The following is a 17,037-nucleotide window of genomic DNA, read 5'->3' on the forward strand; positions in this document are numbered from 1 at the left end:
ACCCTGACTGACTGAGGTTAATGACTGATAGAATATTCATGAATAACGATTCTTCTATATTTGAAAGATATGAAAAAGATTAGATCCAAATTTGAATGTCCAGACTCGATATAATTTATCACTACTCAGATGGATGTTGTAAAATAGGCCTTTGGAGCTACTTAGCAAAGAGGACTACGGAAGAAATATTTTTACTAATATATCGGAGCGCGTATGTACGAGATCTTGGAAAAAATGTCGAAAAAACTAAAAAAGCATCAAAAAATCTTCTTTGGAGGTGAATGCTTACCTGATTTAAGATCACATAATTAGTCTTCGTAAGCCAAACTTTATAGAACGTAAGTATTTTTCATATGTATAACTTTTGTGATAGAATACGTTACTAGGTAATTGTATAGAGTTTCAACAATAAATGAATGGTCAAAAAGAAACCCAATATTGTGCTTTAGAGTATAGCCGATAACGGACATTGTCGCCCCAGATTTACCTAGTTGAGTACATTTGTTATATTCTTTGCGAAATTGGTCTCTCAAGTTAGACCATTTTTTTATGTCTGCTACTGGTATATCCATTTCTGAAGCAATTTCGTCCCATAGCCGTTTCGCAATATCTCAATTATTGTAAGTTTTCGATTGTTCGTCCCACAATGGTGGCCTATTATAAACAAAAGTAATTATTTTTTCAGTATCCATCCTTCATAAAATCGACTCGAACGTAGAGAGCACCGCGCAAAGCTGACAAAAATCCAATCTATACTTCGGCCGATGACTGATTTGGTGTACGCGTACCGTATGTCCTAAAACGTATATTCTACGGTAGTAGTAGTTTCCTATGGGATATTCGTTAACAGAAGCTCCAAAATTGTCCTCATAGAATAGCCACAGTGTACTTATCTGGACACACACGATTTCTACTTTCGTGAACCACGTCCTGCCATACACTGTGCAATTTCGTGTTCAGTTGCTTGATAGTATTTTCTCAAGGATTTCCCCAAGACTAAGGATCTTCGAAATCAAGAGGGCTCTGGTTAGACCCTTCAGTTACCAGATTCTATTTTCATCGACGCTAAAACTGCCTGGCACCTAAAACATCACTTTATTCTTTTAGAACTATCAAAGTAAATATGTACCGTGCGAATAGCTGTTTGATTGTGCAAGCACTACTAATGTGCACTACTCTACATGTCCAAACTCCGACTAAAAAATCACTACTTATTACACCAAAGGTTGTGAGTTATAATATTCGATAATCGCTATTTAAGTTTAGAGATAGGAACAAATTTGGATAAGGCTTTATTCTTCTTCAAAATATCAATACATATAATATCAATACATCTTTGCTTAAGTTAGAACTAATGGTCGAAGCATTTTTTCCATTCCAATTGAGATATCTCCAAAACATGTGATTTCAACGCATCAATCGCTTCTTCAGGTGTAGATTAACGTTTACATCTCAATTTATTTCTGATCTGCGGAAATAGAAGAAATCATTGGGTTCCAAACAAGGACTGTACGGCGGATGACCTATCAATTCGATGTTTAGACTGTACAAAAACGTTTTGGTTTGTGTGTGTGAGCTCGCGATTGTCTTGGGGGAGAGTGATTCATCTTCTGCGATTAATTCCCCTGATTTTTTCGAACACTTCTGGCAAACACATGCTGGTGTACCATTTAGAATTGACTGACTATGTTCTTAAGGAACGGTGGCGACATGTGCAATTTTTTTGGATAGATTTTAATATGTTCCATCTTATATCTTAATTGAAGATTATCAGGAGGGTTATATTACGAGAATTTATTTTGATGATAATCGGAATAATGAAAGTATAGTTCACCACATTCAATATAGTATATGGACTTTTTCAAAAATGTATTGTAACACAATTTACTCATTAATTCTTGTTTACACTAGAATTGTTCAATGTTAAACGCTATGAATATGAAAAACGAATTATTTTTTGTAAAAGGAAACATCAAAAATTAGTAGTATAATTTTATACTTAAATTTATGATTATCTACCTAACAAAATGCTAGAATCAAATTACTTTTTTTTAGGAAAATAAGACGTACGCATCGGTTGGTTACAGCGTAGGCTACGGTTATGGACGACAATTCGTGGACAGACGAACAGATTGGAGAGATGTTATTCTTCCCGCTGCCCCTACTCAATCTCCCGGAGTTCAATCTATGAGCTATGTAATTCGGGGATTAGAATCCGGACAAAATTACGAAGCCAAAGTTCAGGCAAGGAACAAATTCGGATGGAGTCCCATTTCTGAAGCATTCACATTCCAAACGACTGATACTGGTCAGTATAAATTCATTATTATAAATTGCGACAGAGGTATCTACAGAATAACTACAGTAACTCCCATCTTAGGCGACTTTTCTCTAATGTTGAATTGTTTTCATTTGAATTCCATCAATTACAGTAATATCCAAAATTTAGTTAAAGAAAGCGTATCCCAATTATCAAAATATGAAATATGTATTTGAGATTCTATATCTTTATATCTATTTATTACTATAAAACGGTAGAAATTCTTTCCCTCCTGTCTAGATATTATTTTAGCCGGTGTAAAAGAGGTAGCAATATATCTATTCTTCCTACAAATCAAATTATTACCATACACAGCAAAAAACTCATTACTGGCACTGCTCACCATCTCACCATCCTGGTATCTGCTCTTAAGCAGTGCAATCATATCGGCATCGCCTTTTTTATGGCTGGTTTAGCACTGAATTTTCTGAATTAATTCTTCATCTCTTCGAACGATATGACTAATCTACCGCAGTCTCAAAAGTTAATTAAAATTGACATATCCTAGGTTATTTTTCATTGGGCCATAAATTCTCCTTCAAAGAGTTTTGGCTCTGTAGTAACCGTCGTGGTACAAGTTAGGACTAGATATATGAAGACTTTGTAGACGCATACGACAGTTGTGTTCGAAGACACCAGTAACTTTTTGGTTAAAATTGTTTAGGTTAGTTGTCGAAACTATAATTACCAATTACATCGTTGACTTGATCTGATAGGCATTAAATCATTGCATACCTGTTCATACTTAAATAAATATCTCCTACACGTATACCATTTCCATTTTTTTAGTAATTGAAGTAAATGACAGCAAAGAAGCCATTACAAATCAATCCATGGAACGAAAAACTTTTAGAACGGTAGAATAATATTACATAGCTTTTCCTCGATTTCTTTTTCCGCGTAAAAAATAATTTATGATCACTCGATATAAATTTCTCCTTATATTTATCAAATAAATAACATAATTGTCTTTGTATGAGTATTAAACTTGATCTATCTGTCAGACTTTCGATAGATCTTTATTATTTCCCTATGTAATTTATTACATGGTTTTTTGTTTCTTGCTAATGATAAGAGCTAGGCGAGACATAGATAAAGTTAAACATTCGTCTAAAATATAATCGAGGAATAAATTGAACAATTATGAAAGTAACTATACATTATGAATTAGAAATTCCTTGCGACAGTTGCCTTATGCGAACCTAAGCAACCATACTAGATAAGACATGAATATTTAGAAATGGAATAGCGCGAATAGAGAAATTGTGGCAAATTGAACTAACTATATTCTAATATTCTAAATATATTCCCAATCTCTTGAATACCCATGCATTCTTCACGGACTGAAATTATGGTCAAAGAACAATTCAAAAATATCTATAACGGTAACTCACTAATCGGATAACCTCTCACAAAAGCGATAGCAAATTATATACTGATAGGTGTTTTCTATGCACACATGACGATCATCGTATGAATTATGAATCTGCCAAAGATTTGACAACAAATACAAAAATACATGTGTTTTTCTAAACAATATATATATATTGCACAAAAGGATCTATGTATTAATAAGAAAACTGATTTAATTAACTTTGGAATAATCTTTGCATATCTTCTGGATTTTGAATAAACAAATTCTATGAAAGAATTTCATCCAACAATCCTTACCTTATGAAATTTAACTTCACTCATTACAACCTAACTTCCAAAAATTTGAGATCATTCATAATATAACTATATATTATAATCTAATCTATAAAAATCAAAAACGAGTTATAATAAGCAAAATCATAACCAGATTAATATTTCCATCAAGCGTCAATTTGAATACATTAAACCCCGCAAAACTTTGGTGTTCAATTTTATCACAATCCCACTACGAAATCGCTCATAAACTAACTGGCAAAGAATAGCACTTGAAATATGAAATTAGTATTTTCAAAAAACCTAAATACTAGGGTATAAGGGAAGTACTTTCTATTAATCAGATTACCAGTATGTTCTATAGGTAGCTGGGGGTAAGTTATTGAAACATGAATAGGGAGTAGAAAATGTGAATTCATAATATAAAACAATATTCAAATTATACAATGGGTTTAATAGAAAAAATTCTCTTAATAATATGATTATTTTCCAACATGGGGATTTTCTTTGTTGACTGACATTAAACAAGTTTTACGTTCTGAATTTTTTGCGTTAGAAGACTAATTAGATAAAGTCGGGTAGTCTCGTAGAATATTCCACTGTTTACCTTATTGCGTTCCATTGATCTGGAAATGTTCTATCAGCTTTGAAATGTAGTGACACACCATCCTCGCTATCATCATATTATAATAAATATTTCACTGGTCAATATTATTATTATCACATAATCTATGTATGACTATTTACAAGTAATGGCAGTTCATTCATAATATCATTCAATTCTTTGACATACAATTATTAATAATAATCTTTACGTCGAACATCTGCAACAATTTGTGTGACGTAGGGGGTGACTTCATAGCTGTGAAAAAAGTAGGAGGGTAGAAATCAACCGCAGATTACATCGATGACAACATAAGTAACAAGTTAGGTAAAGGAAATCTTTTATCTCTCCCATATAATTACAATCTATCCAGTAGAATGATGATAATAAGTAATTTGAATGACTAAAAACAGACGCGTAGGAGTATCTTCCAGTAAAGAAACTCCTCAAGTATTTAGTAATATAACTGCTACTCTGTACCAATTTTGTCCAATCTAAGTATAAATAGCATAAACCACTAACAAAGTTAACATGAAGCAGTGAAATAAAACATAGAAGTCAACATGACACGGTGGTATAATACATAAAAGTTACTTGACTTAGTGGTATAAAACAAGCTTAATATAATTAAATATTAGGCATCGAAATTATTATCACTTAAAATGTGAGTATGTCTTTGAAGCGTTTTAGTCGTCGCACTCCGTATGCGTTATTAAATAACTGGTTTGCTAGAATATTAGAGTGTTCACTTATTCAATCACTATATTTTTCACTGTAATGTTCTACTTCTTCTTTGATCGAGTGCATTTGTAGGTCTTTTTCTATTGATGATGATGTAACGTACCAGGGGACGTTGACTATGGATCGTAAGACTTTGTTTTGGAAACGTTTTAATATACAGATATTGAAATTGCTCGCAGTTCCCCATAACTGTATGCCTTACGTCCACACTGACTTGAGGATAGCCTTAGCAACTTGTTTTCAATGGTTAATTATTACTTTGTACCACTTAACCAGTAGATCTGCCTGACTTAAGTCCCAGCTGCTTCCTTTTCGTAAATATATGCTTTTGCCAGGTTAATCATCTGTCAAGATGAAAACCTAGATATTTTGCATCGGTAGCTTGAGTTAGTTGTTTTCCGTTAAATGTAACTGGTGGAAACTTTTCGCTCTTCATTGTGAACATGAACAGACTTGGTTTCATTGCTTTGGCCCTGGGATTATTCTGGAGATTTTGAAATGCTTTTCTAAAGTTTGGATGTAAAACCAGGATTGCAGTGTTATCTGCAAAAGTTGCAACTTATTCTGGAGGAAGGTCTGTGGTATGCAGAAGATAGAGGATAGGTCCCAGGACACTCCCTTGCGGTACGCCAGCTGCAATGGGATATAGTGGAATATATTGATCTTGCTGCTTGACCAGGAAGAGCCTATCTGTCGGATATGACTTTCAGAGGGGAAAAAAGAAATGTGCTAGTTGTTTCTTCATCTTGTAGAGTAGGCTCTCGTGCCAGACTCTATCAAATGCTTGAGTAATGTCTAAGGAAGCTGCTGAGAGGAAGGATTTCTTTTCTAGCGCATTTGTGATTTCCTGAACCTTTCTATGTACCTGCTCTATTGTGAAAAAAAATTATGGTATATATGTATAAGTAATTAACAAAAGTAACTGTACCATATGAAGTGCCAACAATATAAGTAAAGTTACCACAGGAAGTACTACTTATAATATGACGGATGAAAAAATCCATCAGCTTTTAATAATTATTAATTATAATTATATGTCGACAAAAATAAATAATTTATGGTTTTGCATCTACTGATAGTTTAAACTATAGTATTATATTCAAAAGTAATGGTTATTATAAGCTCATTAAATAATATACTGTTTTTCAAGTAAAATGTACCCCCAGTGGAGAATAAAACCATTTACAGAATTTTTGTTCTACTGTTTATTTAGTTAATTATAAATAATAATGCTTTCCTTTGTTATTGTGGAGCTCATTTCTCTCAAACATTTTTTTAATTTTCATGCTCCGTGGAATTTGCTTTTCAATTGTTGGAATTGAAGATATGAGCTATCCAGATCGGCCGCAATCTCCAAAGCACGTTTATAATGGTGAGTAAAATTTACTTTTTTGTCTATGACACTGAAACTAATGTTTAATAAACTGTAGTTTTTTTTTATTTTTTCATAGTATTTTTATCAGTCAGGTGAATTTATATACACTATCTCTTACTTACTTCATTTATTCAAACACTGACACTATACTTAACTAACTTATAATAATAATTAATTTATCACTACTTGGATAATTAAATACTCACTTCGATATAACTACTTTTCTAATTTATTTAAATTAACTGATTACTTTTCTATTTCGTTCCGCACACTATAACTAAACTAACTCACTTCACTAAACAAACTCTTTTATATACCCAAAACGAATTTCTCAGAAATTCTAGAAACTAAACAAATAAAACAAATGAATCTCTCTCTCTCTCTAAATGCCAATTTAACTAATATTCCTCTTATCAGAAGTGATCTATGTGCCTTTTGCAATATTCTGTAAACTGATCTAAGGTTTAACTCCAACCGAAATGGATCACTCCCGCTTAAGATAAGGCTTGGTATCAAGTCACTCTGTGGTCCTATGGTGCTAATACTATTTATTTGGATTTAGAAGTCTTCTTCACTTTATTAGTTCCTGGGTCTGTTTCTACGGATCTGGAAGGAGTACTATTTGTTAGTCATAACAGTCTATCTGTAAACATAGCTGAACAATGCCTCGCAAAATAATAATCGTTCTCATTTGCGCTTTTGCTGGTGCAGTTTTCATTGCGATTGTGACTTTGTCCTCATATTCAAATAGATGCCAACAAAAAAAATATTTACGAGGGTTAACAATTAAATTTCTAGATATAACAACACTGAAATTGCCATAATAAAATTTGACATTTTTAATGGTGAACGTACTCAGAACGTGCTGTCATACGAATGCTATTTTTGTTGTTTACAGATACTTAAAACATTAATCTTTATCAAAAGATGGAATTAAATCGCCAACATTTCGACTTGGATAGCAGTATAGCATACAAATCAGCCGTTGTGCTAGAAAACATCGAAGCTGTGCGATGTGGTCATGTGACAAAGGCATATTTGGGCATATTTTTCACTCGCATACATTCACTATTGTATGATCCTTTGGCTGTAAAAAAGATTTATTCGCGTTGTATAACGCATAATTTGACAATCACTCAAAAAAAGCTCGTGTCAATTGGTGCAAAGAAATGATGCTCTAAAAAACATCTATAATCATGGATCTATGCACTTGAGCCCGAAACTAAACAACAATCAACTGTATGAGTTTTTCAACACGAGCCAAATCCAACAAAAGTTGTTCACGCACGAACCATATTGAAGCAAATGGTCGCCTGTTTTTTCGGAATAAGTGGACACGTTGCCATCGTTCTTCCAAAGCAATGTAGAACGGTTAATTCTGAATAATATACCAGTATTTTTTTGCTAGAATTGTTCGAAAAAAATCATGGAAACCAATCGCTGAAGACAAATTATTCTCCACCACGACAGTGCGGGCTTTCACACATCAGTTCGAACAAAATCGTTTTTGAACAGTCAAAACATCGAATTGATGGGTTATCTGCCGTACAGTTCTTTTTTGGCACCCAATGATCTGTTCATGTTGCCACAAATCAACAATAAACTGCGAGGTCAACGTTTTTCTACACCTGAAGAAGCGGTTGATGCGGTCAAAGCATATGTTTTGGAAATACTTCAATGAATCATGGAAAAAAATGCTTTGACAATTGGTTCAAACGCACGCAAAAGTTTATTTTGGAGAATATTTTGTAAAACAATATCCAATTATAAATAGTTGTTTTTTTGTCTTTCTCTAAACATAAGTAGCTACTCTCGTAAAAGCTGACAATTACTGGTAATATGTTCTCGAAAATAAAACATTCAAAGAGTTAATTGTAAATAATACTGTTAATGATTTTTAGCACTTCTGAAATTTTCAGGTTGTATTCTTATATTCGTGTCATGTAATTGTCAGGTAATATTTTGATATATACTGGAGTAAGTTAGAAATATTAAGAGACTTTTTTGTAAAAACAACAAATAATATATTGAAATTATCTAGAATTAACTCATCCAAAAAAACAAGTTGCTTAAAATTCAACTTTGAACAATATTCATGTTTCTGTAATGAAAGTGCTTCAATATTTATACGGCTTCTCTTATTTTTGCGATATATATTAAAAGCTTGCAGCAAAAATTTGATATTGAACTAATCCACGTGAATTATTGAAAATTTATTTCGGTATCCAAAAATTTTCAATTCTTTCACCACTAAGAAAACAGCCATCGGTATAAATGGAAATCCGAGAGTGCAAAATCGAGGGAATATGGCGGACCTTCTAGATCTTGCATTGTCGTGTTGCAGGATAACGCCTTTTGTGTTGACAATCTCCGTTTACTTTTCGAATAAACATTATTTCATTACAGTCAATTGTTCCCAGTAAAGATCTTCATTGCCTTTTAACTAGGTTTCGGCACTTAAAAATGAACAATTTCGCATATACTTCACCGAACATACTGAAGCTCCGCTTCCCGCACTCCCTTGTGGTGGAGATTAATGGCCTTTTGTGTTTTGGATTATCACATAAAACCCAAGTTTAGTCTCCAGTGATCCAATGGTGCCATCTAGGCAATAAATTGCATGTGATCGATAGATTGACTTGTTATTTTCGGGCAGATTATGGGGAACCCATATACCAGCCCTGCTTATTTTTCCAATCTGCTGCAACTACTCAAAAAAGGTACAATGATATGTTCTTCTGATATTTCAATAACCACAAAATATCCTTGTCACGACTTCATACTAAACACTTAGCTATTATATGACAATTTACTACCGATATTACTTTTCGGTATTCCTATGTATTATATTAAATTAAATATAAAAAATCAACAATTAATCTGTCAATTTGGATGTAAAAAAATTGATTTTAGTGAAAATCATTATCTAACTAAAATAATTCACTTAAGTATTTACAACGTATGATCTATTTTTTCTTCAAATTCTGAAGGCAACTTTATCTTCTTTGTCTTGAGGATTTATGGTACAATAAAGAAATAATGCTAGATTGGAAAGAAATAAGCAATCGCTAGCATTCCCACACCTCTTGATTTAGGAGAAAGATTCAAATTATTGTCGTCACAGGCAGTTAAATAAATTGAAAAATTTTCGCATTTGGTATTCCCCTTACTTTGCATTGTATATATACAAAAGACGAGATTATTCCGAGAGCGGAATCAAGTCGTGCCCACTCCTTTTTTATCACAAATCCCAACAGCGTAACTCGAATTCTCTTCTGAGGATTAATACAATTTTTGGTTTATAAATTCTAATAGGATTTTGAATACGTAACTTGAAACATAGACATTGTATAATTATAAAATGTTTGCTTTGCGTATAATTGTAATTCGACCATGGCATTGTTTGATATAAAGTTCTTTCATTAACAATTCCAAAAGCTGTTTTCATAATGCTTTCATAAAGAACAGTCAAAAACTTGATAACATGAGCGTATACGCAAAGAGCAAAAATTATGTTTATTTACTACACGTACAGAGTGAGTTTTATGTATGGAATGCTCGGAAACGGCTTGTACGATTTGTTATTTCAAATTGAGCACCCTGTATATTTTTCGCTTTAATTTCAGAGTTATAGCTACATTTGCGTTATAACCACAGAAGTTAAAATAATACATTTAGGTGGCTATGACTGCTACAATAACAAATTTGACGTTTCAATAAATTATTATTGATGAAGATGATGATGAAGAATTGATATTTTATTGATATGGTAATAGCGGTAAAAGTCAACAAGAAACGTGTAATATCTTTAATAATTTATATCCTAACCGAAATCTCAAGAAACAAGATCTACTGTCAATAAATTAGTAAAAAAGCTTTACGAAACTGGTTCAGTAAAATATTCATCCAAATCAGGGCGCATAAAAACTGCATAAACTGAAAACAAATCTGTAGATGTTTTTGTCCTGTTAGAAGACGATCCACAGTACTAGACAAATATTCAGGGAACTTGATATTTCGCAGATATCCGTAATGGAAATCTTACGTGATAATAAATTCCCTCCATATAAAGTACCGTTGGTTAGATGACGAATTTGATAAACGTGAAGAGTTTGCAGACCTAATGATGGAAAAATGGAAAAATCGAAACGATCCAAATTTTTTAACTCATGTTATATTTTGCGATGAGACCACTTTTTGTATTGATGGAAACGTAAATCGGCATAGTTGTAGATACTGGTCACGTAACAATCCTCGTTGGATGCGGAAATCCCACACCCAATATCTCGAAAAACTGAATATATGGGCTGGAATGATAGGGGACAAAATAATTGGTCCCTTTGTCTTTGAGGGTATCTTGAATGGTCCAGCGTATTTAGATTTATTGGAAAATAGTATTATACCTGAGTTGACTCGAATATTTCCAAATCCAAGTAAGTATATTCAATTACATTCAAAAAACTTCATTATTAGAGATTTTCATAGTGCCCACCTCACTATGGGTGTGTGGTGAGTAATATCTAAATAATTTGTTTCCCAGTGGATGGATTGGAAGGCGTGGTTTTATCAAATGGTCCCCCGCAATCACCCGACAAGAATCCTTTAGACTATTTCCTGTTGCTTCATTTAAAAAACATCAAATGATTACTAAAGAGATAAGAAGAATGCGTAGTCATGGATGCTGCAAAATCTATAGCAAAGTTTTAAGAATCGCATGGCTTGTTCCATTGAAGTATTGAATATTTTGAGCATCTGCTGTAATCGCCTTTACTATATGTTTTTAAAAATTCTCAATTCTTCTACTTCACAAACGTGGATTCTAACATTTAATGGCGGTATTTGAGAATATTACATGAAAATTAATCAGTATTTCTTAAGAATTTCTAAAAATACAAAATATATGTATAGGGTGATCCGTTCCAAATAACAAAGTTCATTATTTTTTCGGAAAAAGGAAATATCTGACAACAATGTAGATACCACCTTGAGCACAAAAATTTATAAAAATCGTTTCCGAGATAATGCGGTGAGGTGAACTCAATGTATAAATTCAAAGCAAGATTTTTTTAAACAACTTTATTTATTGATTACACTTTACAAAAGTATTAACAATTGTTTGGATCTTAAATCAGTTCTTTAAAGCACTGGCCTCAAGACTTAAGTAAACAATCTTAAGTTGTCACATTACGCACTTTATAACATAATTTATTTCTATTTTCTCACAGTATTTACTAAGTATTTAAAAAGCTTTTACATTTTCTAATACAGATTTGATAAAAACTTTTCTTGTTTTCTTCAAAATACGGTAGCAAAACTTTTTCGTTCGAATGTTATCACACTGCAATAGTAGTAGGACATTCTTTAAATGGGACATTGTACTTTATAATCTTCTACTTATAAAAAAAGAAATTAGCTACGGGGAGAAAAACAATTCTCATTTTTCACTTGTTCTAAATAACGGCAATAAACAATTCTTGCTTTCATCACAACAAAGAAACAAATAAATATTTCCAAATTAACTACACATTTGAAAAACAATCAACGAAGAACATTTGTAGAAAGGTTACTAGTAATTTGAATATGAACAGTTTTGGAAAAATATTGTGTGAAGTACATTAGGATAAACTATTTTTCTCAGTTTTTCAGAAATTCGCTCATTATAAAAAATTGTGTTTTTTTTTTCAATTAATGAAAACAAATAATTTTGGTCGACTGTAAAGAGTAAACGGGAATTACGTTTAATACGAGTGCCATAACTATGGAAAATACATAGGTAATTAGATGATTGGTGCTGTAAAGAAGACTGCCGCTATTAAGCTCACAGCGTTGTTGGTTGTTAGATCAGGTCTGTAAGGTGCGTTTCAAACCGTCAACATAAACTTTTAGATAAGCTCTTTTGTCATATTCGCACTATACCGTCGTGCAATGTCATAAACAGGATCCACACCAAATAAGAGGGTGTAATTTCGTTTATGTATATTTATATCTACCTACTCGTATGTTGTTTATTATTGCGTACCGTTAAATCAACTAGAAACGTGCCTCTTCGTGAAAGTCTATTCGAATTCTTTTATATTTGTACGTACGTACGTGTACATCCAGCCATTATGTTGCCAGATTGTTGTAGAGATCTCAGATCACATCTCTATTAACAATAGTCAATTCTGGATCAGTAGTCACAATCTTTCTTCATGGATTTCAGAAATCTTAACTCGAATAACCAAACAATTACAATTTTGACCACCTTCATCATAAACGTCTATTCAAGCTAAGGCAAATTTCCTTCACCATTTCCCCTAGCACTGCTACTCATATAAAGTTACCACCAATCAGCAGTAATTGAAGTGAGGAAACAGCGTAATCATGCAACGCTTTAACCTCTTTTCTGTCATTACGCAATTTACTTTGAGCAACAATAATTGGAGTACTTTAATACATAAATGAAATTTATAATCACAATTGATGCCACACAATCGATGTTGCTTTCAAACTATAATTGGATTGATATTGGGTTGAATAAAATATTCTATAATCTATACCGATTGTTAAACATCATCCCATATCTCTTTACAATACAATAAAAGACTCAGAAGAAACAAGGAACAATATATGAGATTATAAAAACCATGTGAATCACGCTCTATCATTTATTATGTAGAACAACTTTGACGAAATTCATTTCATTTTTATGATATTGTCTGTGATTTCCATACTCCCTATATATTAACACATGAAACTTCTCACAAGCAAGTTTATCTATATTTTATAATTCCCAGTTTATCGAAAAACTCACTCCTCAAAATTTTCCCAGACACGACATTGTTCCGGTGACCCAGTTTTTCCTAATGCTTTCATGTGATTCTTTGCTACCTTAAGTGTTTTTCGATTGAACTTCTGTCGCAATGTGCTTTAGAGAAATTCAATCTGGGGAACACATGCAGCTTTTTTTATTAAATTGACAATGCTTAAATCTACCGAGTGCTGCATTTTGAATGTACAGAGGGTTTATTTTTCGTTTTTTCATGTTCGTTTCATTTTCATTATACTTTTTCTTTTTATTTCTATTCTTAAGTTTTGACTGCACCCCATTGTCCATATTTCCAAGCACAAGTGATAATAGCGATATACCTGTTCAAATATTTATCAATTTCTCTTGGAGATGTTTGCCATTCATTCTCAATATCGTTCAGATTAAGATGTTTGATAAAACTCTAGGAAATCAACTACATATATACAATTCAGAGTTTATGCTCCACGCAATGTGCCAATCAAAAATTTGTTCAGGAAGTTTCAACGGTTTGATGGTATTTTGGATCGATTTTATTCTTGACAGTGGAAAGGTAGCTAAAATCTTCTAATTCATTCAATAGGTCTGAATTCTTGTCAAGTTTCCGTTAATAAACAATCATAAGCCTAATTTCAACAATATACTTTCGTAAATATCAGATATGCGCTTCGCGTACTCAATCTCATTTATCCAATAAATTGACAACGATTAACTTAGTAAAAGTGTAGGTTCATATAAAAACATTAGCTCAGCTCAGCATTCCTTAACTTTTTAGTATTCAGAACCTTATTTTCGATAAAAATTTTCATAACGACTTTCTTTCTAATATACAGAGTACAAAACAAATTATCTTCACGTAAACTCCTTTGGTAAAGCATATTATCACCACCTTAAACTCCAGACTCTAGGAATAGAGCACTAAAAACTGAGTTTAATCCAAGATCGACAAAATTAACGAGAATAGTTGAAATTATTAAAACTTGACAATGCCGCTTCACTAGATTCCGCTTATATTTGAAGCGTGAGGCGAGAATCCGTTCTTATCTGCTCTCTGTCATTTATGGCAGATATTGAACATTCTCGCGGTTTACTGTCGCTACGATAAATTCCGATTTGTTCAGAATATTAGGAAAGATCTGCTCGACAGAGGAGTAATTGTTTTTAAATGCTGAGCTGCCAGACACTCGGATCAGCCACGTTGGGGTGCCACATTTTGTGAAATTTTTGAAAATTTTTGAATAAGATATTTATGTGACTTTTCTTTAGTATATCTACCGATGGTGATCGTAGAACATCTGGAAATTCTGGCACTTGTAAATAAAAAATCTGTTTTGTAAACTATAAAAAAATTACAGCCGTTAAATCAAAAATATTTGGGGTACTTTGCGAAGGTATTGCTGAGAAATATTCAACTTTGCTATTTTATAGCGAGACCAGATGGTTAACTCATAAGAAATTTTCACGTGTTTATAAATTAGAAGAAAAAAATTCCATTTCCAAATTTTCCATCCAAACCGCCCAGAAACTGGAAAGTTTTGATATGTCTTATCAGTGATGGAACTGAGTTACTTGGGGGATACAGTTGCGTGGAAGTTTGAAAAAAAATTATCACTGTCCAACCAAAAAAACGTTGAAACAGGACCTAACGTTTTTTTCACATACTTAAGCAGAGCACACAAGTGTAATGTGTAATTTAAACAACCATGAAACATGGAATCTCACCATACATTTATGTAGTTTTTAGGAAAAAAATCTTTTGAAGCCAGAAAAGTTACAAATATATCTTTAGTGCTTGTTGTGGATGAATTAATATAGCAGATGTGGGCAATGGGCTACACAGTCTACTTGGCAGGCTTCCGAGCAAACGTAACAACCAATATTGGCAGACTATATTATATCAAATGAGTTTTAATAAAGATTCTAGCAACAGAAGAACTTCTAGCAGACTGAACAAACTGACTGTAAACGCAATATAATTTTCAGTTGATAGAAGAATAAATTGAGCTCAACAAGCCCACATTTGTATGCTTTCTTTACCTCACCAAAGCCTTCGATAAAATACTATTGACGCGTATCAAAGATTCTAGTAAAAACAATATAGATCAAAATTATTAAAATTCTACTAAAAAATTGAATACCTACCGTAAATTCTCAAGTCTCAAAGTAAATTTCAACTTATTGTATTGCTTATTTTGTAAACCCATCTATTCGGAAGAGCGCGGGAGGTTAGTCTGGTTTTTGGGAATTTAGTCGCCATGGAACGTTTCTCAACATCAGACCATTCGTTGTTCGTGCGTGAGTTTTACAATTCGACGACAGTCGCGCATAGAAAATACTGCAATAATCACAATGTTCGTCACTTAAAAATACGCCAGCTGCCAGATTGATTGGAAAATGGGTCGCGAAATTTGAAGAGACCGAATCAATACTTGTTTAAACCAAAATATGAGTATGCAAGATGGGTCGATAACGTAGATAATGTTATTCGGTCTGTTCGTGACGAGCCTGACTTGTCTATTCGGAAGCGTGCTGTTGCTTTGTGCCTTAAACGTGCGTAGATTATCATTATTTCGTATTTTACACAAAGATTGGGGGCTGCACCCTTACAAAATTCAGTTAGTGCAAGAATTGAAGCCTCAGAATGCTGGCTTGACTTAGTGAACCAAATGATTTAGCGCTTTCCAACGTTTACCAACATCTTGATTTCGGATGAAGCTCATGTTCATATTAATGGACACGTTAACAAGCAAAATTGCCGCAACCAATTGAAAACACAAACATCAGAAACCCCTAAATTCACCTAATGTGACCGTGTGGGCTGCGAGGAGATACACCGTTACTGTGAATTCAGAGCGTTATGTGCATAAGTTAGACGCCTTTGTCATTTTTGAACTGCAAAACTTTAATGTTTATAATCAAAGAACATGGTTCTAGCAGGACGGAGCAACTTATATACGTCCAATATATCTGTGCAAGGGTTCGTGAAATTTTCCCTGGTATCTCCAGGAGAGGTGACATAAGTTGGTCTCCTGGTTCTGTGGATTAGAATAAATCTACAGTTAATCCCTGGTACAATTAAAAGAAAATATCTTTAACGAAATGGCAGGCATTACGGAGAATATCTGCCAAACCATTATAAGCCATTTTGGTGCACGATTAACTGATTGCTATGAACAAATGGTTTACATTTGGACGATGTTATTTTCAAGAAATAAATTCTCAACTAATGTTTTTTAATACATAACAAACATTTTTTTCAATAAACTCATTTTCATAAGAATTGTTTTTTTAAATGTGAACTCTCTTTTGAGTCACATTGTATAACAAGAATTCTGAGTACAAAAAGTACAGATTCTGATCGCAATGAAACAGGAAGACAACCTTAGTCCTACACAAAGTTATAATAGGCGTCAACAAAGTCAACGCAGGCTACAGAGACCAACCATTAAAAGTGGTAAGTAATGGTGTAGGACTAGTAGCAGAGAATGAAGATGGCCTGCAGAACCTTCCATACAGGATGACAGATAAATATAATATAAGCATTTGAACTAAGATAAATCAAT

The 17,037-nt window shown here is 33.0% G+C and overlaps 1 protein-coding gene across 1 annotated transcript in view; it reads left to right on the top strand.

Moving 5' to 3' along the window:
- LOC130903512 (limbic system-associated membrane protein-like) overlaps nt 1-17,037 on the top strand; it is a 1,047,744-nt gene that overhangs the window by 1,016,745 nt on the left and 13,962 nt on the right. The window contains exons 9-10 of the mRNA XM_057815654.1: nt 2,056-2,308; nt 6,637-6,684. Coding sequence (XP_057671637.1) covers nt 2,056-2,308; nt 6,637-6,684 — 301 coding nt within the window. The remainder of the gene's footprint in view (nt 1-2,055; nt 2,309-6,636; nt 6,685-17,037) is intronic.

The sequence above is a fragment of the Diorhabda carinulata genome, chromosome 2 (genome assembly GCF_026250575.1).
Source record: "Diorhabda carinulata isolate Delta chromosome 2, icDioCari1.1, whole genome shotgun sequence".
Taxonomy (NCBI): Eukaryota; Metazoa; Arthropoda; class Insecta; order Coleoptera; family Chrysomelidae; genus Diorhabda; species Diorhabda carinulata.